Here is a 17,214-nt window from a genome sequence, read left to right on the forward strand (position 1 = left end):
CTTAGATAATAAATAAATAAGTAAATAAATAAAGTGAATTCTGGGTTCAAAATCAATACATATTTGTCAGTGATTACAAATACAAATACTGCCCCTGGATGAATTCAGTGATCTATCTCTATATATTTAGCATTCTCTTCTGAGAAGAGAACATCAGAGCCAAAAAGATATTGCCATGTATATGGGATGTTGTGGACTCGGGGCTGCCTCTGTTGAGCCAAAGCAGCTCAGTCTGCTTGTCTCTGAGTATAGAGCTTGTAGAACTGCTGAGAAAGGAACCAGCTGAGGTGGCTTATTCTGTGAGGCTGCAACGCGATCAGATCAGACTGATCCTTGTGATTGGCGGCTGTATAACCAAATCTGTCGTGTAATTACAGATGTGGAGGACATCCCAATGGTGGCTGTTCATGAACTCAACAATGTCATAAAGCAGAGCTATTTGGAGAAGAGAAGGAAAGGTTCGTAATGTTGCAAAAACTTGGTTCCAAACTTGGATTACTGCCGTGGTCAACAACCTGCTCTCACCAGTCTGTGTGCTTTCGTATTTCAGACCACAGCTTCTTCAGCTCAGAGTGGCAGAAAAGATGGTGTGTCCTGAACAATTCCGTCTTCTACTACTTCAGCAGTGAGAAAGGTTTGTGTGTCTAAACCTCTTGGTCAAATTGACAGAATGCTCAGTGGCCGCCGGTCTTCATTTCAGATAAGCAGCAGAAAGGATGTTTTGACATCAGAGACTATGATGTTCAGCTGGTGACAAACCTGAGAAAAGACTCAAAAAGAAATTCCTGCTTTGAGCTTTCTGCTCCGGGGCGGCAAGTGTACCAGGTCAGTCACTCACTCGAAAGTCTTCCTATTCACAGTGAGGCTACTAACTGCTTTTTGTATTTATTTATTTGGCCCTCGTGAAGTTAGAGCTATCAAATATATTGAAAAAAATGTAAAGTACTACCATTCATCCAGTTATATTTCCATGACACTGAGAAAGACCTTATGTTGTCGTGGCATATTTAGACTGTCTTCTCCAAGTTTATATTAGTCATCAGTTAGTAATCTGTTTTAAGACGTTTTGTTCTGTCCTTCTGTCTTATGGCTTGACCGCCCCTCACAACAGTCACAGTAGATAGCAGTCCAGCGATGTTGCTATCAAAACCAATCCACACAACCAATCACCAAGACTTTCCCACAAATTCGACCAATTGCTTCAGTTTCCTTTCGTTCAAACCTCTGTCAGTGTCTGCCCTTGTGAGGAGCTCTGTGACCGTTCAATGATCCCACACTACATACTGTCAGCCTGAAAACTACTCACGCAAGGTGAACAACAAGTCCAGACTTCTGTTCAAATTAGATTTGACAACAACTTTTTGTACGAATGCAACAAATGCAACTTCTCTCACGAGGAGAAGAAAGGAAGAGCGATTACTGATGGTTGAGCGCACAGAAAAACAATCACAACAATCACTGAACCAGATTTTTATCAGTCAAAGACGGAGCCAGACAACAGCTCCATTGCATCTGTGTAAACAGTTGGAATCCGGAATCCAACATTATGAATTAAGATTAAACCTGTCTTTCAGTAAAATATGATGTTTATCAGCCAAATGAAGGCAAAACACGTACATTATCAATAACATGAACACACACGCAAGTCCCGGACTGCTGCACTGTTCACTGACTCCTGCTCTCTGCTATCAAACTCTAAATGTATGCTAAACCTCAGTCAGTGAATCCTGCCATTAGCGAGTGTATTTCGAAAAAAAAGTGGTGAGATAAGAAGAATGGCATTCACTCTCCATGGTGCTACTGTCGGTTGTGCTGACGCGCCAACAAAAAGTCGCTTCATGATGACATTACACGTCAGGCTCATTGATGGTGTTTGACAAGAAGTGCTGGAGGTTACCGGAGTGACCGGCATAACATGGCTCAGAAGAAATCTAGAAAAACCAAGGAAAAAAACAGGACTATATTTTACTCTGGAATGTTCACCAATAGTTCACATTATTCAACACCATGATTGATTATTAACAGTAAATAAGCAAGTAATTCACTTATTAATGGTAAATATGTGTCCTCCATTCTCAGGTGTAACCAAAAAAATATATGTGTATAAATTGTGTAACTAAACTAAATAGTAGTATACACCTCTCTCTGTGATCTTCTTGTTCAGCGGTGAAAAGTGAGTGTGTGGATCACTGTTAGACAAGTTCGACCAAACTCATTTCACTGGTTTTCTTCATATGAATATGACACAAATCTTGTGGATATCATTGAATTCAGATTATTCATTCATAACACTTTTGTACTACACAAAAACAAGCAAAATTGAATTTGAAAATGTTACAAATGTTCATTCAATAAACATTTGTTTCATCATCATAAGCATCATAATACTCTTCTCTCAGAACCCCTGTCTAACAAGCCAATAATTTAATTCTTTTCTTTTTTTTTTCATACTTTAGTTCACGGCCACCAGCCCACAGGAAGCCAGAGACTGGGTCACCCAGATTAAATTTGTCCTTCAAGGTGAGATTATATTTGTGCAGTTAATCTAGGATTTTGTTGGGTCCAGCGCAAACGATTTGTAACCCAAATTGAGATTCAGAGAATGGATGACGTTCGACATTGCTCGTAAGTCAAGGCCACCCGACACAAATTAATGCCGTGTCGCACCAATAAAAGTGACTTGACTGCAGTTCACTTTTCAAAAATCACTTAGGAAACTGGGAAATAGCGTTAACCTTCCATTCCTCTTTTGCTTTTCAATTTTCGACCCAAGTTTTTGTGAGGCCGAAAGGTCAGAACTGAAGGCGAGCCCTCTATCATCTCTGACTCGCGCGAAAACCGCCCGATCCATCACCAACATGGGAACGTAAGGATCCTGCATTTCCTCATTCGACATGTCACCCGGCAGGTCGCCCACCCTCTCGCTCCCTCCTACTGAGTTCCAGCTTACAGGAAATTGATTTGTAGATGTTCTGGTTATCCTCCTCTGACATTGATTTCTGCTTGGCCCACGGTGCACGGCCGAGGACCTGATACGCTGGACTCTGCAGCACCCTGTCGCCTGCAATGAGAATGCTGCTCTGTCCGGCCTGTCGGTTGAGACTCGGATACTCTAAAACGGGCTCAAGCTGGGGCAGCGACTTGCGGGAAGTAACAGAAACTGGACAGTTTGTCTTCCTTCTCGGATGTTTCTACTAATAAACGTGAAAAGCCTAAACTTATTAGTCAGCCAAAAACATTCCTGGCCTGATCAAGATATCGGGGGCGTCTGAGGTTGATTTTTCTTTGATGTGTAATTTTCATTCCTGACCTTTAATGTAAATAAAACCTCTGCAACTTCATTAGTCTGCTGTGGCAAGTCTGATTATAATGGCAGCAAGACGCACGTTCAGGACATCACTGAGTTTGACTCCATTTTCTAAATTTATTCGGAAGGGATGTTATGTATATTCGCTCATTCTTAAGACGTTACACAGGAATCGGTGGCCTTTCGTAGGCGTAGACTGTACCTCTGCAGCTGTGGCTCACTCACCAGTGCGCCTTTCATGTGCACAAATTCTGCCGTAATTTCTAATGAATATGAGCCGGATCCACTGAATGTAAGAAGAAAATAGGGTTTGCCCACACGCAAGCTGGTCTACAGGCTGCAGGTTCAGAGTTGCAGTCAGCACCATAGAAAGGTCAGTGATTTCTGTGTGCCATCTTAAATTTGTTTGCGGACTCATAACATCATACCTGAACTGGTTCTTAGATGGAGACTGGTTAAAACGAACACAGTGATGTTGTGCACGTGCATCATGACAGCAGTATAATTTGACATCACATCCGATCAATGAAATGGAGCAATTTTATCTACTGTACATTAAAGGGTTGAATGCGCTGTTGTAGCCTGTGTGTATTCCCGACACTTTCCTCCTGTGTTCCTGTTCCCGGTGTGGGTGCGTCTTATATTCATTTGTGCTCAGTTAGGGTTAATCTCACTTCTCAACTTCTAGTCTCAAATGGATGCGTTCCTCCTTTAAACACAAAGAAGCCTTAGTTCTCCCTGAGCCTATAGCGTTGGAATATTTTCTTCTGTTATAGTTGTGTTCTTCCCAGAGTTGCTGGGGCAGATGTGCTGATCGAAATTGATCTGAAAAGCCTTTTAGCTCAGCTCACACCTGACTGCTAATATACCATCCTGGGCATTATCCTTATTCAGCTGCTTGACAAACCACAACATTCTGTATGTCTTTGTTGTTCTCTGCAGGGGAAAAAAAAATCAATACACACCATGAATTAATGAAATACCCAAAAGAACATCAGCGGGCTTCATTTTACTTTGTGTTTACGTTGCTGACAGTAGTGAATAAATCCACGTGATGCTCTCATCTACATTATTATTTTACTTAGTATGGATTGATATTCTTATGCTGTTATGATTTTGTATGACCAGTAATGACTGTCTCCGGTTAGCAATTGTTCATATACTGTATTCTCATCCGCCGTTCGTGACGGTGACCCTGCCACTGCAATATTTCTCCGCGTTATTATCGTTCTTATTTGCTCGTTAGTATCAGGAAATGCGCTGGGGTCCCCACCGACATTCCTCTTACTTTACCCTTGAATGCACGAGTGTGTCTTTTGTTCCACGCTGCGCTTCATCTTCGGCGCTAATGCTGCGTCTCTCCTCCGCCAGATCTCAGCTCCAGCTTCATTCCCGTTGATGATGATGAGAGCGAGGAGCTGGAGGAAGACTATGATGACATTGAGGAGGATATCTACGAGTCAATGCCAGGTAACAGCTCGCACGCTAACATGCAGAAGCCACAGCCAGCACATGGGCCAGTATGAAAATATTGATGCAACCTTTGGACTTAAAAGAAGAGTTTTAAGATGATGAAATATGGAATATTACATATCTCTGCCACAATTTCATCAGAATCAGAATGAGAAAAACTTCATTAATCCCAAGGGAAATTGTGTTCGTAACATGCTCTGTACACAACATATCACAAAAATTTTAAAAGAAATAATATATAGTGTAAAAAAAGCTATACAAAAATGATGAATAAAAAAATTATGAGCTGATTCATGGCTGTTGTGTCACCTTTCGACCTTCTATTGTATGGTGGCAATTTGATTCAACATTCTTCTTGTAATAAAAAATAATGAATGCATTGATGTTTGATGGATTTACAGCCTAGTAAATCCTTGTGGATTTATACGAAAATACAGATGAAGTAGATATTAATCATCATTATCATATTATTTTATGGATCAATACTTTTGAACAACTGCAGAATACCAAATAATTTATTGTAAACCATGTAATGTAATGACAGGTCATTGCTAGTGAAAAGGTGATTAATTGTGTAGAAGAGTATTAAAAGTGAAATTAAAGGGCTGCAACAGAAGAAAACATGTATTAGCATGTTATGCATAAATATCACGAATCAATTACCAAATGGAAAGTAGCATAGATAAATGAAAATGAATCACTGTCTGGGTTAAGAGAACATGGCCATATTGTTTCTTGCTCTAATAGGAGGAAAATAACATCATAAGCAGAAGCATTACGAAGCCCATTTTCCTCTGCTGGTGAGAGCAGTCATCATCGTAAAATGTTACGCAAGTTTCTATAAAGAATGTTCGTCATAACTGCTGTGACCTCTTTGTAAAAATGGGGCGTGAGATAGTATCAAAGCTTTGGCGTTTGTCATCTTCGTACTTTCATGACCAATAATAAAGGCCTTGCAACACATCGACTTGGTCGTCCTAACAAGCCGACTTCATGCTGTTTCTAAAATACCTTGCAAGTGCTGAAGCTGTCTCGGTACACAGAATGAAATGGCTCTCTTCTTCCACTATGAGCTTTTAGAGTTACGGTTGTTGTTTAAATCGGCAGCACCAAATCCTCTGTCATGGAACGTCCAATTAGCTAATGTTGCCAGGCAACAAATCGCCTTCAATTCCACTCTGTCCGAGCCGCTCTGGCTTCAAATTGCCTAGCAACCGTCGTGAAGTTTAAAAGTCGCGGCTCAGGGCACACACACAAGTTCATGCCTGATCTTTGATAGGAATTTAATAGAGAATGTGGCGAGACCCCTGAAGCAGGTCACACGGCAGTCCCATGTGTCTGGGCGGCTACAAGGCCCCAAGAAGGACAAAAGGCGAGATCGGATCTTCTCCGGCCCGTCGTCCATCACTCTCTCTATTAAATAAGATACATCAAGATTGGGTTTCACTCACTGGCTACATTACCTTTGCCCAAATCACTGGTGAGAGCCGGATCACTCTTCAAACTGTCACGCCGGCGTTCAAAGCCATCTGGGAAGAGGCACAGATTCTGACCACAGATGGCGTATCGGGTGGCGCTCTTTCCTTCACTTTCTCACCCCGTCAGTTATCAATCAAACGCATCGGCAGCCCCTGCCCTCCGATTGTCGTGGAATAATTCTTGATCAGGGCTCTGATCTGATAAATACCTAACAGGACTGCATCGGGTTTTACATAAGCAGTACGCACATACACAATATACCATGCAGCTATTTGTGCTTTGTTCATAATTTGATGGCTATTTATTCAGGTTTTGCTTTGAGTTAGTGGGAGTTGTTTATTTATGGTTATGATTTACATTTGTGGTTTTCATATTCCAGTTTAGTTGTCCCTCGACAGCTGGTTTAAGTTTAGACGGGCCAGTAACTACGTACTGAGAGCAACTTAAAGACAAAAACACAGTGATTAACATTCACAATTACCTGCACTCAACCCAGTGGTTGACGTAGGAAATGACCCCGTGACCCCTTGAATAATTGATTTGGTAACTCATCACATGCCCTATTACCGACCCTAAAAGCCGCCTGAAAATCAACCAGTTTGTCTCCGATAAATCCCCAGTGGATTCATTATTGCGGGACATGCTTTATTTTTATTTGTTACACAGGTTATATATTTATCATTTTCCGATGACTCTTTTTGGTTTTGAGCTGCGCTGCTTGTCAGCATCAACACATCTCCTTGTGTGTATGTACCATATACAAAAGACAAATGAAATCTTGAATCTTGACAGAGCAAAATGTAATACGTCACCAACTGAAGAAATGACAGAACTAGTGTCTAGATATTTCACCAAATAAATCGACAGATTGAGTGTAGTATGGCGTGGACTAGGAAGTAACCTAGTGCTGACTCGTCAAATTTGTCATAAAATGAACAAAATGACGTTCTCTCCTTTCACCTTGAACTTGAAATTCTTCCTCACAAAGTGCAGATTTCAATAAGTGTGGGGGAAAATAATTAGTGGTAGCGTCGACAGTGTTTTGAATAGAATGCAGCCTTGCTAGGATGTTTTAGGTGGGATGGGATGCTGATCATAGCTCAGCAGTGGCGAGCGACAGGGTGACTGCCTCCGGTGCTGATGACTGATTTTATTGAGTGGAAAATTAAATCTGTTTGATGTGAAAAGCATTGGTCTGCAGCCGCGGTCTCTCGGCTGGAGGAAGCTCCTCCGCAAATGTTTGGCAAACAAACTGAGAAATGAGTTTTCACAGATGATTTGGAAGAATAATTTGTGCCTGAAACGCCGTCACTCACAGGTCTGGTGAGGAGAAGGAAGATCGGGAAACTTTCAGCGCCGACACGGTGCTGAGGGGCTTAGTGTGTGTGCGTGTGTGTGAGTGTGTGCTGTTCCTGGAAGCAAAGGCGCAGGTTGTGCTGGAAGCTGGATAGTGTTGCTGGGTGGTGGCGTTGCTGTCAGCTGGCTGTTGTGGACGATGGATGTGGAAGGCAGAGGGCAGGGGTATCAGTGTGTCATGTCTCAGACCAGCAGGTGCCACGCCCCTCCACACAAATCCCACTCCCTCACTCTGCTTTATCTGTACTAGGGACTGATTCCTTAAAAGTTTACATTTTCTTTCAAAATCTTTTTTAAATGTTGTTAATGGAGACAACCACCTTCACGAGGGACATTCAATCTGCTATATATATACTGTATAATGTATATATATGTATATGTATGTGTATATATAATCATATTCCTTTGTATGTGAATACAACTAGATGTCGATGAATGAATCCTCAGTGAACTTCTGAACTTGTTCTAAAAAACATACATTTGTATTTTCAGCGAAGAAAAAAAGGGATTATTTCTTAAATGTACTGTATATCTCATATGGAAAATTCTAGTTTGGATTCAAGCATGACAAATGGTGATGTATGTGGCTCATGTGGGACATGACAATGAAGCCTTTCCAAATTATGCAATACCGTCATGAAAATATTGAGAGAAAAAGTTCAGTTTAGCTGTCAACTGTAATAATAATAATGTAACTTACATTTTGATAACATTTTATGTTTAAGTGTTTAACTATATATTTTTCAATATTGTGTATCATGTTAAAATGTAAGTTTTGTTTAATTGTTTGTTGTGAAAGGTATAAATGAATGGTTTATTTTATCTTTTTTTAATTTTATATTCTTTGGAAGACAATTTAGTATTTGTCTCGAGTTAAAAATGTAATACTTTTTTTCCGTCACTTCATTTATTGAGGGGTTAAATGTTTTTTAACCTGACATTTTTTAAATTACATTTATTTTAATATATCATCTTATTTATAGTTTGTTTACTTTTTTAGTTGGTTTTGATTCGATGTGCTTTATTGTTTATTACGTAATTTATTTTGATATATGGTTGAATTTCTCATCATATTTTTTGCAAATGCTTGTGTGGCTAATTCAGTTGCTATTTCTCCATTTGTCTGTCTAAAAGAGGATTTTCCGGCTGCAGCAGCAGAGGAGAGCAGTGAGGTGGCAGTCACGCCAGGTCAGTACCCAGATACACTACTCTGCAGTCCTGAGCCTGATTCACTGCCTTTTTACCGTGACTCACCTTTTAATGTGGAAAAACAGCGTCAGGTCCTTTTTGTTATCTAACGTGTGCCTCTTGCTTCCTCTTGCGTGGTCATCAGATTATGCCAGCTACTACCAGTGTTTGTGGGACTGCCAGGCGGACGAGCTGGACGAGCTGGCCTTCAGCAGAGGAGACCTCATCCGCATCATTAGCAAGGTCAGCGTTATTAGCAGCAGCAGAGCTGCTTCATGGGCCCCGCGGGACCAGCGCTTGTACACATGACTTCAGCAGAGATAACAGGAGATTACGGCTAACAGATGACGCCGGCGCTCACATCACCCGCCGCTTAGGACTGATCACAATGAGGCTATTCAATTACAATCCTAGCGTGTAAATCAGGGTGGCAAACTTGGACATACAGTGAATGACAGCGTGAAAACTTTTTAAAAGCACATCAGCCTGGAGTCTAACTTCTCCACTCCTCCATTACATTGGCTGCGGATTTGGTTCCTTTCTGTGGGAATCAGTAGTTGACTTTTACTGTCCCTGGTCTGTTGGAAAACAGCCGGCGAAACACTAAAGTGTAAACACTGCCATCTGCTGTGGGGAGGTCTTCAGGTCACCGGTCATGAAACGGACGTAGATTAGATTAGATTAGATTAGATTAGATTAGATTAGATTAGATTAGATTAGATTAGATTACCTTTATTCTTCCCTAGATGAGGTAGTCATTGTGAAAAATACAGTGTTTAAAGCCAAATGTGCACTTTTGCTCATATCACTTGACTTCACTGTGGTGAGGTTCCTTGCAATAAAAAAAAAAAAAAATAATAATAATGCAATTGTGTACAGGAAAAAATAGCATTTCAATAACTCCTGTGTCGTCAGGCCAGTCAAGTCTGCGTGAGTGCACGGACTTTGCTGAGCAGAAACAATGTCATTCATTTCACTGAGTTCAGCCTAATGTAATGCGAGACACACGCGTGCACACACACACACACACACGACCGCTTGTTTCGCTAATTTTGTGAGGACCTTTCATTGACAAAATGCCTTCCCCAGCCTCTCATCCTTAACCTAACCATCCAAAACTCCTGGCTAACCTCAACCAGGACTCTGAACCAAACTGAAACCCGATTATAATGATCCATTTGTGGGGTCCAGTAAAATGGTCCCCACATTGGCATGAGTTCCTCACAAGGATAGTTTTTTTTTTTTTGTCAAGAATTAGTCCCCACAAGTGACACACAAACACACACACAAGTGTGCACACAATCAAAGACTAATGATGCAATTCGCAGTAAACGATCTGCAGAATTATTTATGTAAACAATATTGATAGACACTTTAATGTGCCAAAAATGCGATAGACGTATACAATTATTGATCCATGCTTTGTCACATATGGACTTACGTTTTCAGAGCACATGTCCAAGAACAACTACTGTAGAGACACACAAAGCATATAAAGAGGCATATATGGCGTGAAACTTCATCAAAATACTTACTGTTAAGACGCATACACCACATCACACTGACAATACAAACACACCTAAAAAAACAACTCATTTACACACGCAAACCCGTTTGCCATCTGCAGTGGTCAGTAGCTTTGTGGCAGTGGTCCAATGAAGGAGAAAAGCTGTGACTCAGCGATGAGGTCACATGTGGTCAAGTGGATGTTGAGGCGTTTCCTTCAAGCCAACTGGTGCAGTTAATGGTGCGGGACATGACATTTTGCTGTGCAAAGCAAAGAAGTCAGTGCCGCCGTGGGTCTACGGAGCATCTGTTCAGAGGAATAACTTTTTCTTTAGCATCATGTTTGCATTTCACCAGTCTTCTGATGCATCGGATCAATCACGGCTTATTAATCTGATGTGTGCACCTGCATCCTTGCGTTCTCAGCCTCCACATTTGCCGATCCCCAACACCAGCAGCATCTATTTGCGGACCACCAGGGTGAAGTGTGCCTTGTGCGGTGGTGCCGCTGTTCATTACGCTGCCATCATCACCGGGGTTAATTGAGCAGGCAGCCATGCGAGGCGTTTCCTTTCTGTTTGACACAAACGGCAGGTGAAGTCGTCCTGCTCCTCGCCCTCCATCCATTAGCGCCATTTTTATGGCCACATTCGAGCGCCACGCAGAGTGTTAGCCAGCGAAAAAAGCCACCCTGCTGGAAACCAATGGCTGGCAATTTGGACTCTGCTACTCAGTGCCGCACGGGGAACAACTCCCAGTCTGCTGCCATTGGTCCAATCCAAATTGAAACATCCTGATCAGTGTTTAGACGAAATTGTGTGCACAACAGAGGGAGGAGGAAATCACCGCAAATTCACTCATTTACAAATTAGTAATTACGTGTGAGAGATAGAAGAAATGATCAAACGCTGCACTTCTGGATCTTTAATCACCTTTACTTCCTGAGCGGATGGATGAATAAAAAAAACCTCAGAAGAGTCGCCAAATAACGCTTCCAACATGGCTCTGACAGGGAGGGTAGTTCTTCAGTGGCACAGAAACACACCGCAGCATGGCTTCAGACGCACTAATATTTTAGGCTGCAGACCAAAACCATGATCACACACTCATTGGATCATGACCGTCAGCGACCGAGGAACATTTTTAGTTGGCGGCATTAATTCAGTTTCTTACTGCCTTTGTTTGGACGCGGCCCCGGTGAAGTGTCTCCCCCCTGCAGAAGATGGACCTAAAATCCAGCTTCTCTTGGCAGCAGCAGACAAATGTGACGGCAGTGCTGCCAGTCGGTGTGTGAATAGTTGATAGCGGAAAATGTCAAAACAGCTTTGTGCATTTTTCACCGGAGGATGACAAAGACGCCGCACTTGCAGAAACAAAGAGGCTCGGGCTTTGTGTTACAGATCAGTGTTACGGATCACATGTAGGGCTCACATTTCGGCTTCACCCTGACCTTAGATAAGGTAAAAGGTTCCCACCCTGGGAGGAAAATCAAGTTGTACAAATAGTTTCTTGTTTTTATTTTGCCTTCATCTATCTTCTCACCAGCAGAATGGGAATTATATCATAAATGCTTAGCGGAGTAACACACACATTTATTCCATAAAACTGCTTTAATACCTGAAGCTCCCAAAAGTTAGTAACTTGAATGTCAGTAATACAAAACTTTGTGATAAATTCGAGTACACTGGTGCTTTACACACTTAACAAAATACAAATAACTTCTGCTTCAATAGGTTGTTTGTATCAAGATGTTATTAGTAATTTAATCATTTTCAACCTTACTCACGTCTTTGTCAATATTAATCTTTTTTTTTAATTAATAACAGGACAGTCAAAGTTATTGTGGAAAAAGAAAATTTGAAATGTTTCACAAAATAGTGCTCAAATAATAATTCTAAATTCAAATAATAAAAAAAATAACATGAAATCCTGGAGAAAGCTGAGGTTCATCGACACTGGTGGAAGGTCCTATGTGGCCCCCAGGGCTGCACCTTGCAACGGTATGAACTGGACAACAGAAGATACAATGATGTCACCTTCAGTGTGTGACCCAAATTCAGTGCTACTCATACAACTTCTTCCTGGTGGTCGGGTAGTCTTACAATTGTTTGGTATCCTGAGTATTTTTTCTGCAATTCCACACTACATTTATACACTCAGTTGGGTTTAATGGTGTGTCTTGAAGATCCCGTAGTGAGAGGTTCTGAACATGTGCCGACTTCAGTCATCTCTAAATCTGTCCGCTATCAAGCGAGGGTTACCTCGGCGTAGACACCCCAGTGGTGCGGGATGGAGCGTCGTGCAGGTCCGAAGGAAGACATGCTTGTTGTACCTCGCCATAAAAATGACAGCGATCATTCTTGTTTTGTGGAGCTTTAAGCTGCAGTCGTAAAAACTGACACGCCATCACCGAGTCCTCCAACGGCCGTGTAATGGATTTAAAGTCCGCCTGTAAATTATTTAACTGTTCTCTGGAGTGTTTGGTTGTTAGTGACACGTCGGCTTGTGTCCCATCCTACGTCCTGACGCCGTCACATTCCCCCTTCATGAATGCCATTATTTGGATTATTGCCTGTAATCGGCTATTTATTTTAACGACCCCCCCGAGGGAGGGTTTTCCCCGTCGTGTGTCGTGTGTTTTGTTTCATATGTAGGGGGGGGTGTTCCGGAGAACCCTGACCTGCGTGAATGAAATACGGACCCTTGGCTCCAGCTCAAGTCCGTGGCTTAACTGGGGGACCCAGACACACGGAATGGCCGTAATAAAAGCAGGCCCCATAAATTCTCTCTGAGGGTGGGAGGCCCTCATGTCGCTGCTGTTATGTCAACACTGACCATAATTACAAGGTAATAAGGACAAGCTTTAAGTGCTAAATCAATGGCGCTAACAAACTGTTATTTTTAAAGCTGGGATGTGATTGACTGCTGGAGTGTGGAATGGGATGGCCACAGGCGCGGTGTCATATGGCAGTGAACTGAGGAGAACATGCCGATTGTATCAAGAACGCTCATCCCTCATTATTGATCCCTCACTTACTGTAAAGTGGTCGCATTTTTACTGTATTTGAGTGTATTTTTCGCCTCCTCCCTGGTCCCTGTGTGTGTGTGTGTGTCTTGTTCCACGTATCACCGACAAAGTAAATAAATTAGGAAGCTCACAACTCATATGAATTCCATTAGTTCAAGAAAATTAATCTTGCGGGCTTCAGCGGGATAGCGATGCTCAGCACGCTGATGCATGAGGTGGAAACACGCCGTCGAATTTGTCTCTTTATTTTTCCGTTGGCGTTTCATTTCAGAAAGCTTGCATTTTTCCGGCGGTGCGGCTATGTGTCGATCCTCTTCCCTGGCACTCACTGGTGGCTAAGACCTCCGCCCGAGTACCCCTCGCATTGATCTTGTAAAATATGCAGAGTTAAATTATAAAAAGTAAATTGTTTACTTACATGCTGACCACTGTTTAAATTGACTTAACAATAACAGAAACAAGACATACGTGTGAGTATTGTTAGGCGTGCTATCACAAATATATTGTTAGCTGCACCTTTGACTGTCTCTTCAATTGCCCACAAAATATATACGCAGCATGTGTCGCATAAATAGAAAGTACAATTTCAGGTACTTTCTTTAGAAGAAGCCGTTAATGGTAGCACACGTGAAAACTTTACTCACAGAGTCACAATTGAATTTTCAGGACTTCAAACAGCGTCAGTTAAAAATGGAGTGTCTCCGAAAAGACATCCTGTTCATTTACAATGACAAAACAAAATCACTTGTCTGTAGACAACTTACTATGTTAAATACAAACAGTTTTGACTGAAAATCAGTTTGATCAGTTTTGCTGTGGAAATGCAATGCAGCTGGACGGAAAAGGAAAATAGAAACCACATGTAATGAAAAATAAATAACATTAAAAAAAGAGGTTTTTCATTCCATTCTCGCTGACAAATAAATTGAAGAAATCAATATATTACTATTTAATAAGATTACAGTGCAAAATATAACTGGTAAATGTTACTTCTGCTTCCACACTTAGTAAAAATGTAGGCTGTTTATTGTCACTGAAAACATGCTCACTTCCCAATACCAGTACAAATCTGGAAACTATAGACAAGTACACAAGCACCAGACGTTTATTTAGTGATTATGATGAACAAGTGATGATGTAAATATGACACATAAATGCATGTTTTGCTATTGAAAACGTTGTCTGAATAGTTTGAGGCATAGAAATATACATTTTTTTAAAAGTCAGTCTGTGAGTTTCTTTACTTTTGGCTAATAAGTATAATATGTAAGATTAAATTTGTGACGTCATTCCCAACATAAAGGATTAATACCGTCACGGATTCGGACCATTTAGAACCCACACATTTTATGAGCATCATTTCTGATACACGTTTCATTCTCAGTTTCAACATTGATTTGTATGTGTTTGATCATTTCATCGTGAAACCGTCGGTATGGACGAACCCTCGGCAGTGTCTGCGACGTTTGCCAAATTCTTGCAGCTTATTGTCTTTAAAATCTATCTTCTGAATGAGAAGACAGGACTCCACGGGTCAGCTGTCACATTCCTGTGTTCCCCTGGCTCCCGAGGATCGCAGGGATGGAGTGGGACCGGATTTATGACGTGTCCAGGGTCGGACCGAACCCCGGTTCCCGCCTCACCCCGCTCCATCACTGAGGAGCGAGAGAGAGAGAGAGAGAGAGAGAGAGAGAGAGAGAGAGAGAGAGAGAGAGAGAGGGTGAGAGAGAGAGTGGGAGGCGGGGCGTTCAGCCAATCAGATTCTCCTCCTAAACTATGACCGGTGAGATGAGAGCGCGGACGGCAGTGACACCTGGTGGCGGTGTTCAGAAACGTCAGGTCAATAAAGAAAAGCACATCTAATACGAGCGGAGTGTTGCTGGGCGATCAGAGGAGTTAGCGGTCCGCGCGCGTCCTGGGGAGACGCCGGGTTCTCTTCACGGAGGTTTGACCCAGAGGTCACGCCCTCGAAAAGCGGCGCAAGAAAAGGAAAAAGGGGGCGAACAATCAGATGGGAAAAGTCAAGAAAACGAGACAACACAAGAGTGGGAGGAGGCCCATCCTTTTCTTCTCTCCTGCCCCCCCTCCTCCACCTTCACCCCCCCATGAACAGACCCCTGACCGCTTTTGTGGCCATAGACACCACGGACAGCACAAGACATCCTATTTACCACCCAAAGAAGCAGGGGGTGAGTCTGGGGTCTGGGGTCACGCAGGAGGCAGCGGTCAATCCCCGGTCAACTACAGTAGGTCATTACTCAGCCGCGGCCAATCGTCCAGAACTGCACCCCCAATCCATTCTGCTTAATTATTATAAACGAGGGGCGGCGTAAACAGTCATCATTACAGACACTCGCCGGCAAATCCACTTTAAATTGCTATTAAGTGGAGGAGCCGCGCGTGGTCCCGGGCGGGACTTGGCTTTTTCTCTTTCTTATTAAATCTTGCCAGTCCAGCGCTCTCCGTCATCTTTCCTGGTGGAGGACCAGGCTTTAATGAAAAGCCCGGCCAGGATCAGAGGAGCATCCATCAGTCAACCTTACTGAGGAAACACTTTCCACACGCGCCTGGTCAGACGCTCCCGCCTGCTCACCTTAGAGTCGCTCAGACGCGCGCTCTCATACTCGCTGTACCAGCCACTTAGAGCCAGTTACAGCAGTTTTGGTGTCGCATGGATTTCAGTGTGACTGAATAGTGTGTGGAACCTTTTGTTTTGTTTTAACTCGATTCCTTCCTCCCAAAGAGTTCAAATCAAATTGAAGTGTCACACCTTCACACAGCCTCGATCAAAAGGCTCAAAGTGAATGATGTACTTTGCTAGATCAACGTCAGCGGTTACAATCTTGAAATTGTTAAGAGTCAGTTTAACTCAGGCAAAGTGTGGCCAAATGCAGCCCTTTGACTGTGGCCCTCCTGGAGTCAAACTGTAAAACTGATCACGTCGGAATGTGACATTTGTGCATTGTTTTTTTTTTTGTTCATTATGGTCCAACTGAAACATAAATTCCTTGTTTTATTTTTTTACTTTTTATTTGTCTTTTCCGTTGACTGTTTTAGGAGTGTTTCTTGTCCCTTGAAATACATCAGACTTGAAAGTAGATTTTGAAATATGAGACACATTGAGAATATTTAAACTGAATATGGTTTAGATCAAATAAAACACAACAAACCAACATTTTCTGTGCATTTTTAAAGTCTAATCACTTTTTTTTAAATTTTATTTTCATTTTTCACTTGCCCTCCTCTCCACGGTCACAGTATATAACCTGGCCCCTTAGGACTTTCATTGCCCGCCCCTGGTTTAACTCTGTCTTCAACATATCAGCCATCCTGGGTCACATCCACATTCTCAATGAAAGGTGGATTAAAACACAGTTGAGTGAACATCAGTTCCCTTCCTCTACTTAGTTGAAAAGTAAAAAGTGAGAATTTAAGAGAGCAGACTTTTCCATTATGACTGACTCTCACAATTTCAGAAATATTTGTTTAAGGAGTTATTATTGCTTTTTATATATTAGGTTTGTTTTTTTCAATAAAATGAATAAAGCTGTGGCGGAAAGACTGACCCTCCTTTATAGCCATAAACTCCTAAAAAAAAGATTCATTCTGTTCGAAACAAGGATGATTCACTGAAATGGGTGTTTTTCATTATTATTTTTTATTTGTCATTGAAAATGTTTGGTCCCAGGGTGCTGCCTGGGATCTGGACTGTTGCGAGGACGCCTGATGAGCAGGTGTCATGGTTGGAGGCCACCTGGCTGAGGGGTGGAGGCCGGCGCTGCTAACCTGATTGCAGGTTACGGATCAGGCTGGAGGTCTGCCATGTTTCTTTGTTAGCTGCGCAGTGATGGAGAGTCTGCAGTGGAGCTGATGACTA

The 17,214-nt window shown here is 42.2% G+C and overlaps 1 protein-coding gene across 2 annotated transcripts in view; it reads left to right on the plus strand.

Annotated features, from left to right (window-relative positions):
- Positions 1-17,214, plus strand: part of skap1 (src kinase associated phosphoprotein 1) — a 39,274-nt gene that overhangs the window by 19,461 nt on the left and 2,599 nt on the right. Inside the window, exons 5-11 of one of the 2 annotated variants that reach the window (XM_053855205.1) lie at positions 378-458; positions 551-634; positions 701-825; positions 2,457-2,520; positions 4,679-4,777; positions 8,750-8,803; positions 8,949-9,046. In XM_053855205.1, coding sequence (XP_053711180.1) covers positions 378-458; positions 551-634; positions 701-825; positions 2,457-2,520; positions 4,679-4,777; positions 8,750-8,803; positions 8,949-9,046 — 605 coding nt within the window. The remainder of the gene's footprint in view (positions 1-377; positions 459-550; positions 635-700; positions 826-2,456; positions 2,521-4,678; positions 4,778-8,749; positions 8,804-8,948; positions 9,047-17,214) is intronic. The other variant, XM_053855215.1, reaches the window with a different exon arrangement.

Source organism: Synchiropus splendidus, chromosome 1 (genome assembly GCF_027744825.2).
Source record: "Synchiropus splendidus isolate RoL2022-P1 chromosome 1, RoL_Sspl_1.0, whole genome shotgun sequence".
NCBI lineage: Eukaryota > Metazoa > Chordata > Actinopteri > Syngnathiformes > Callionymidae > Synchiropus > Synchiropus splendidus.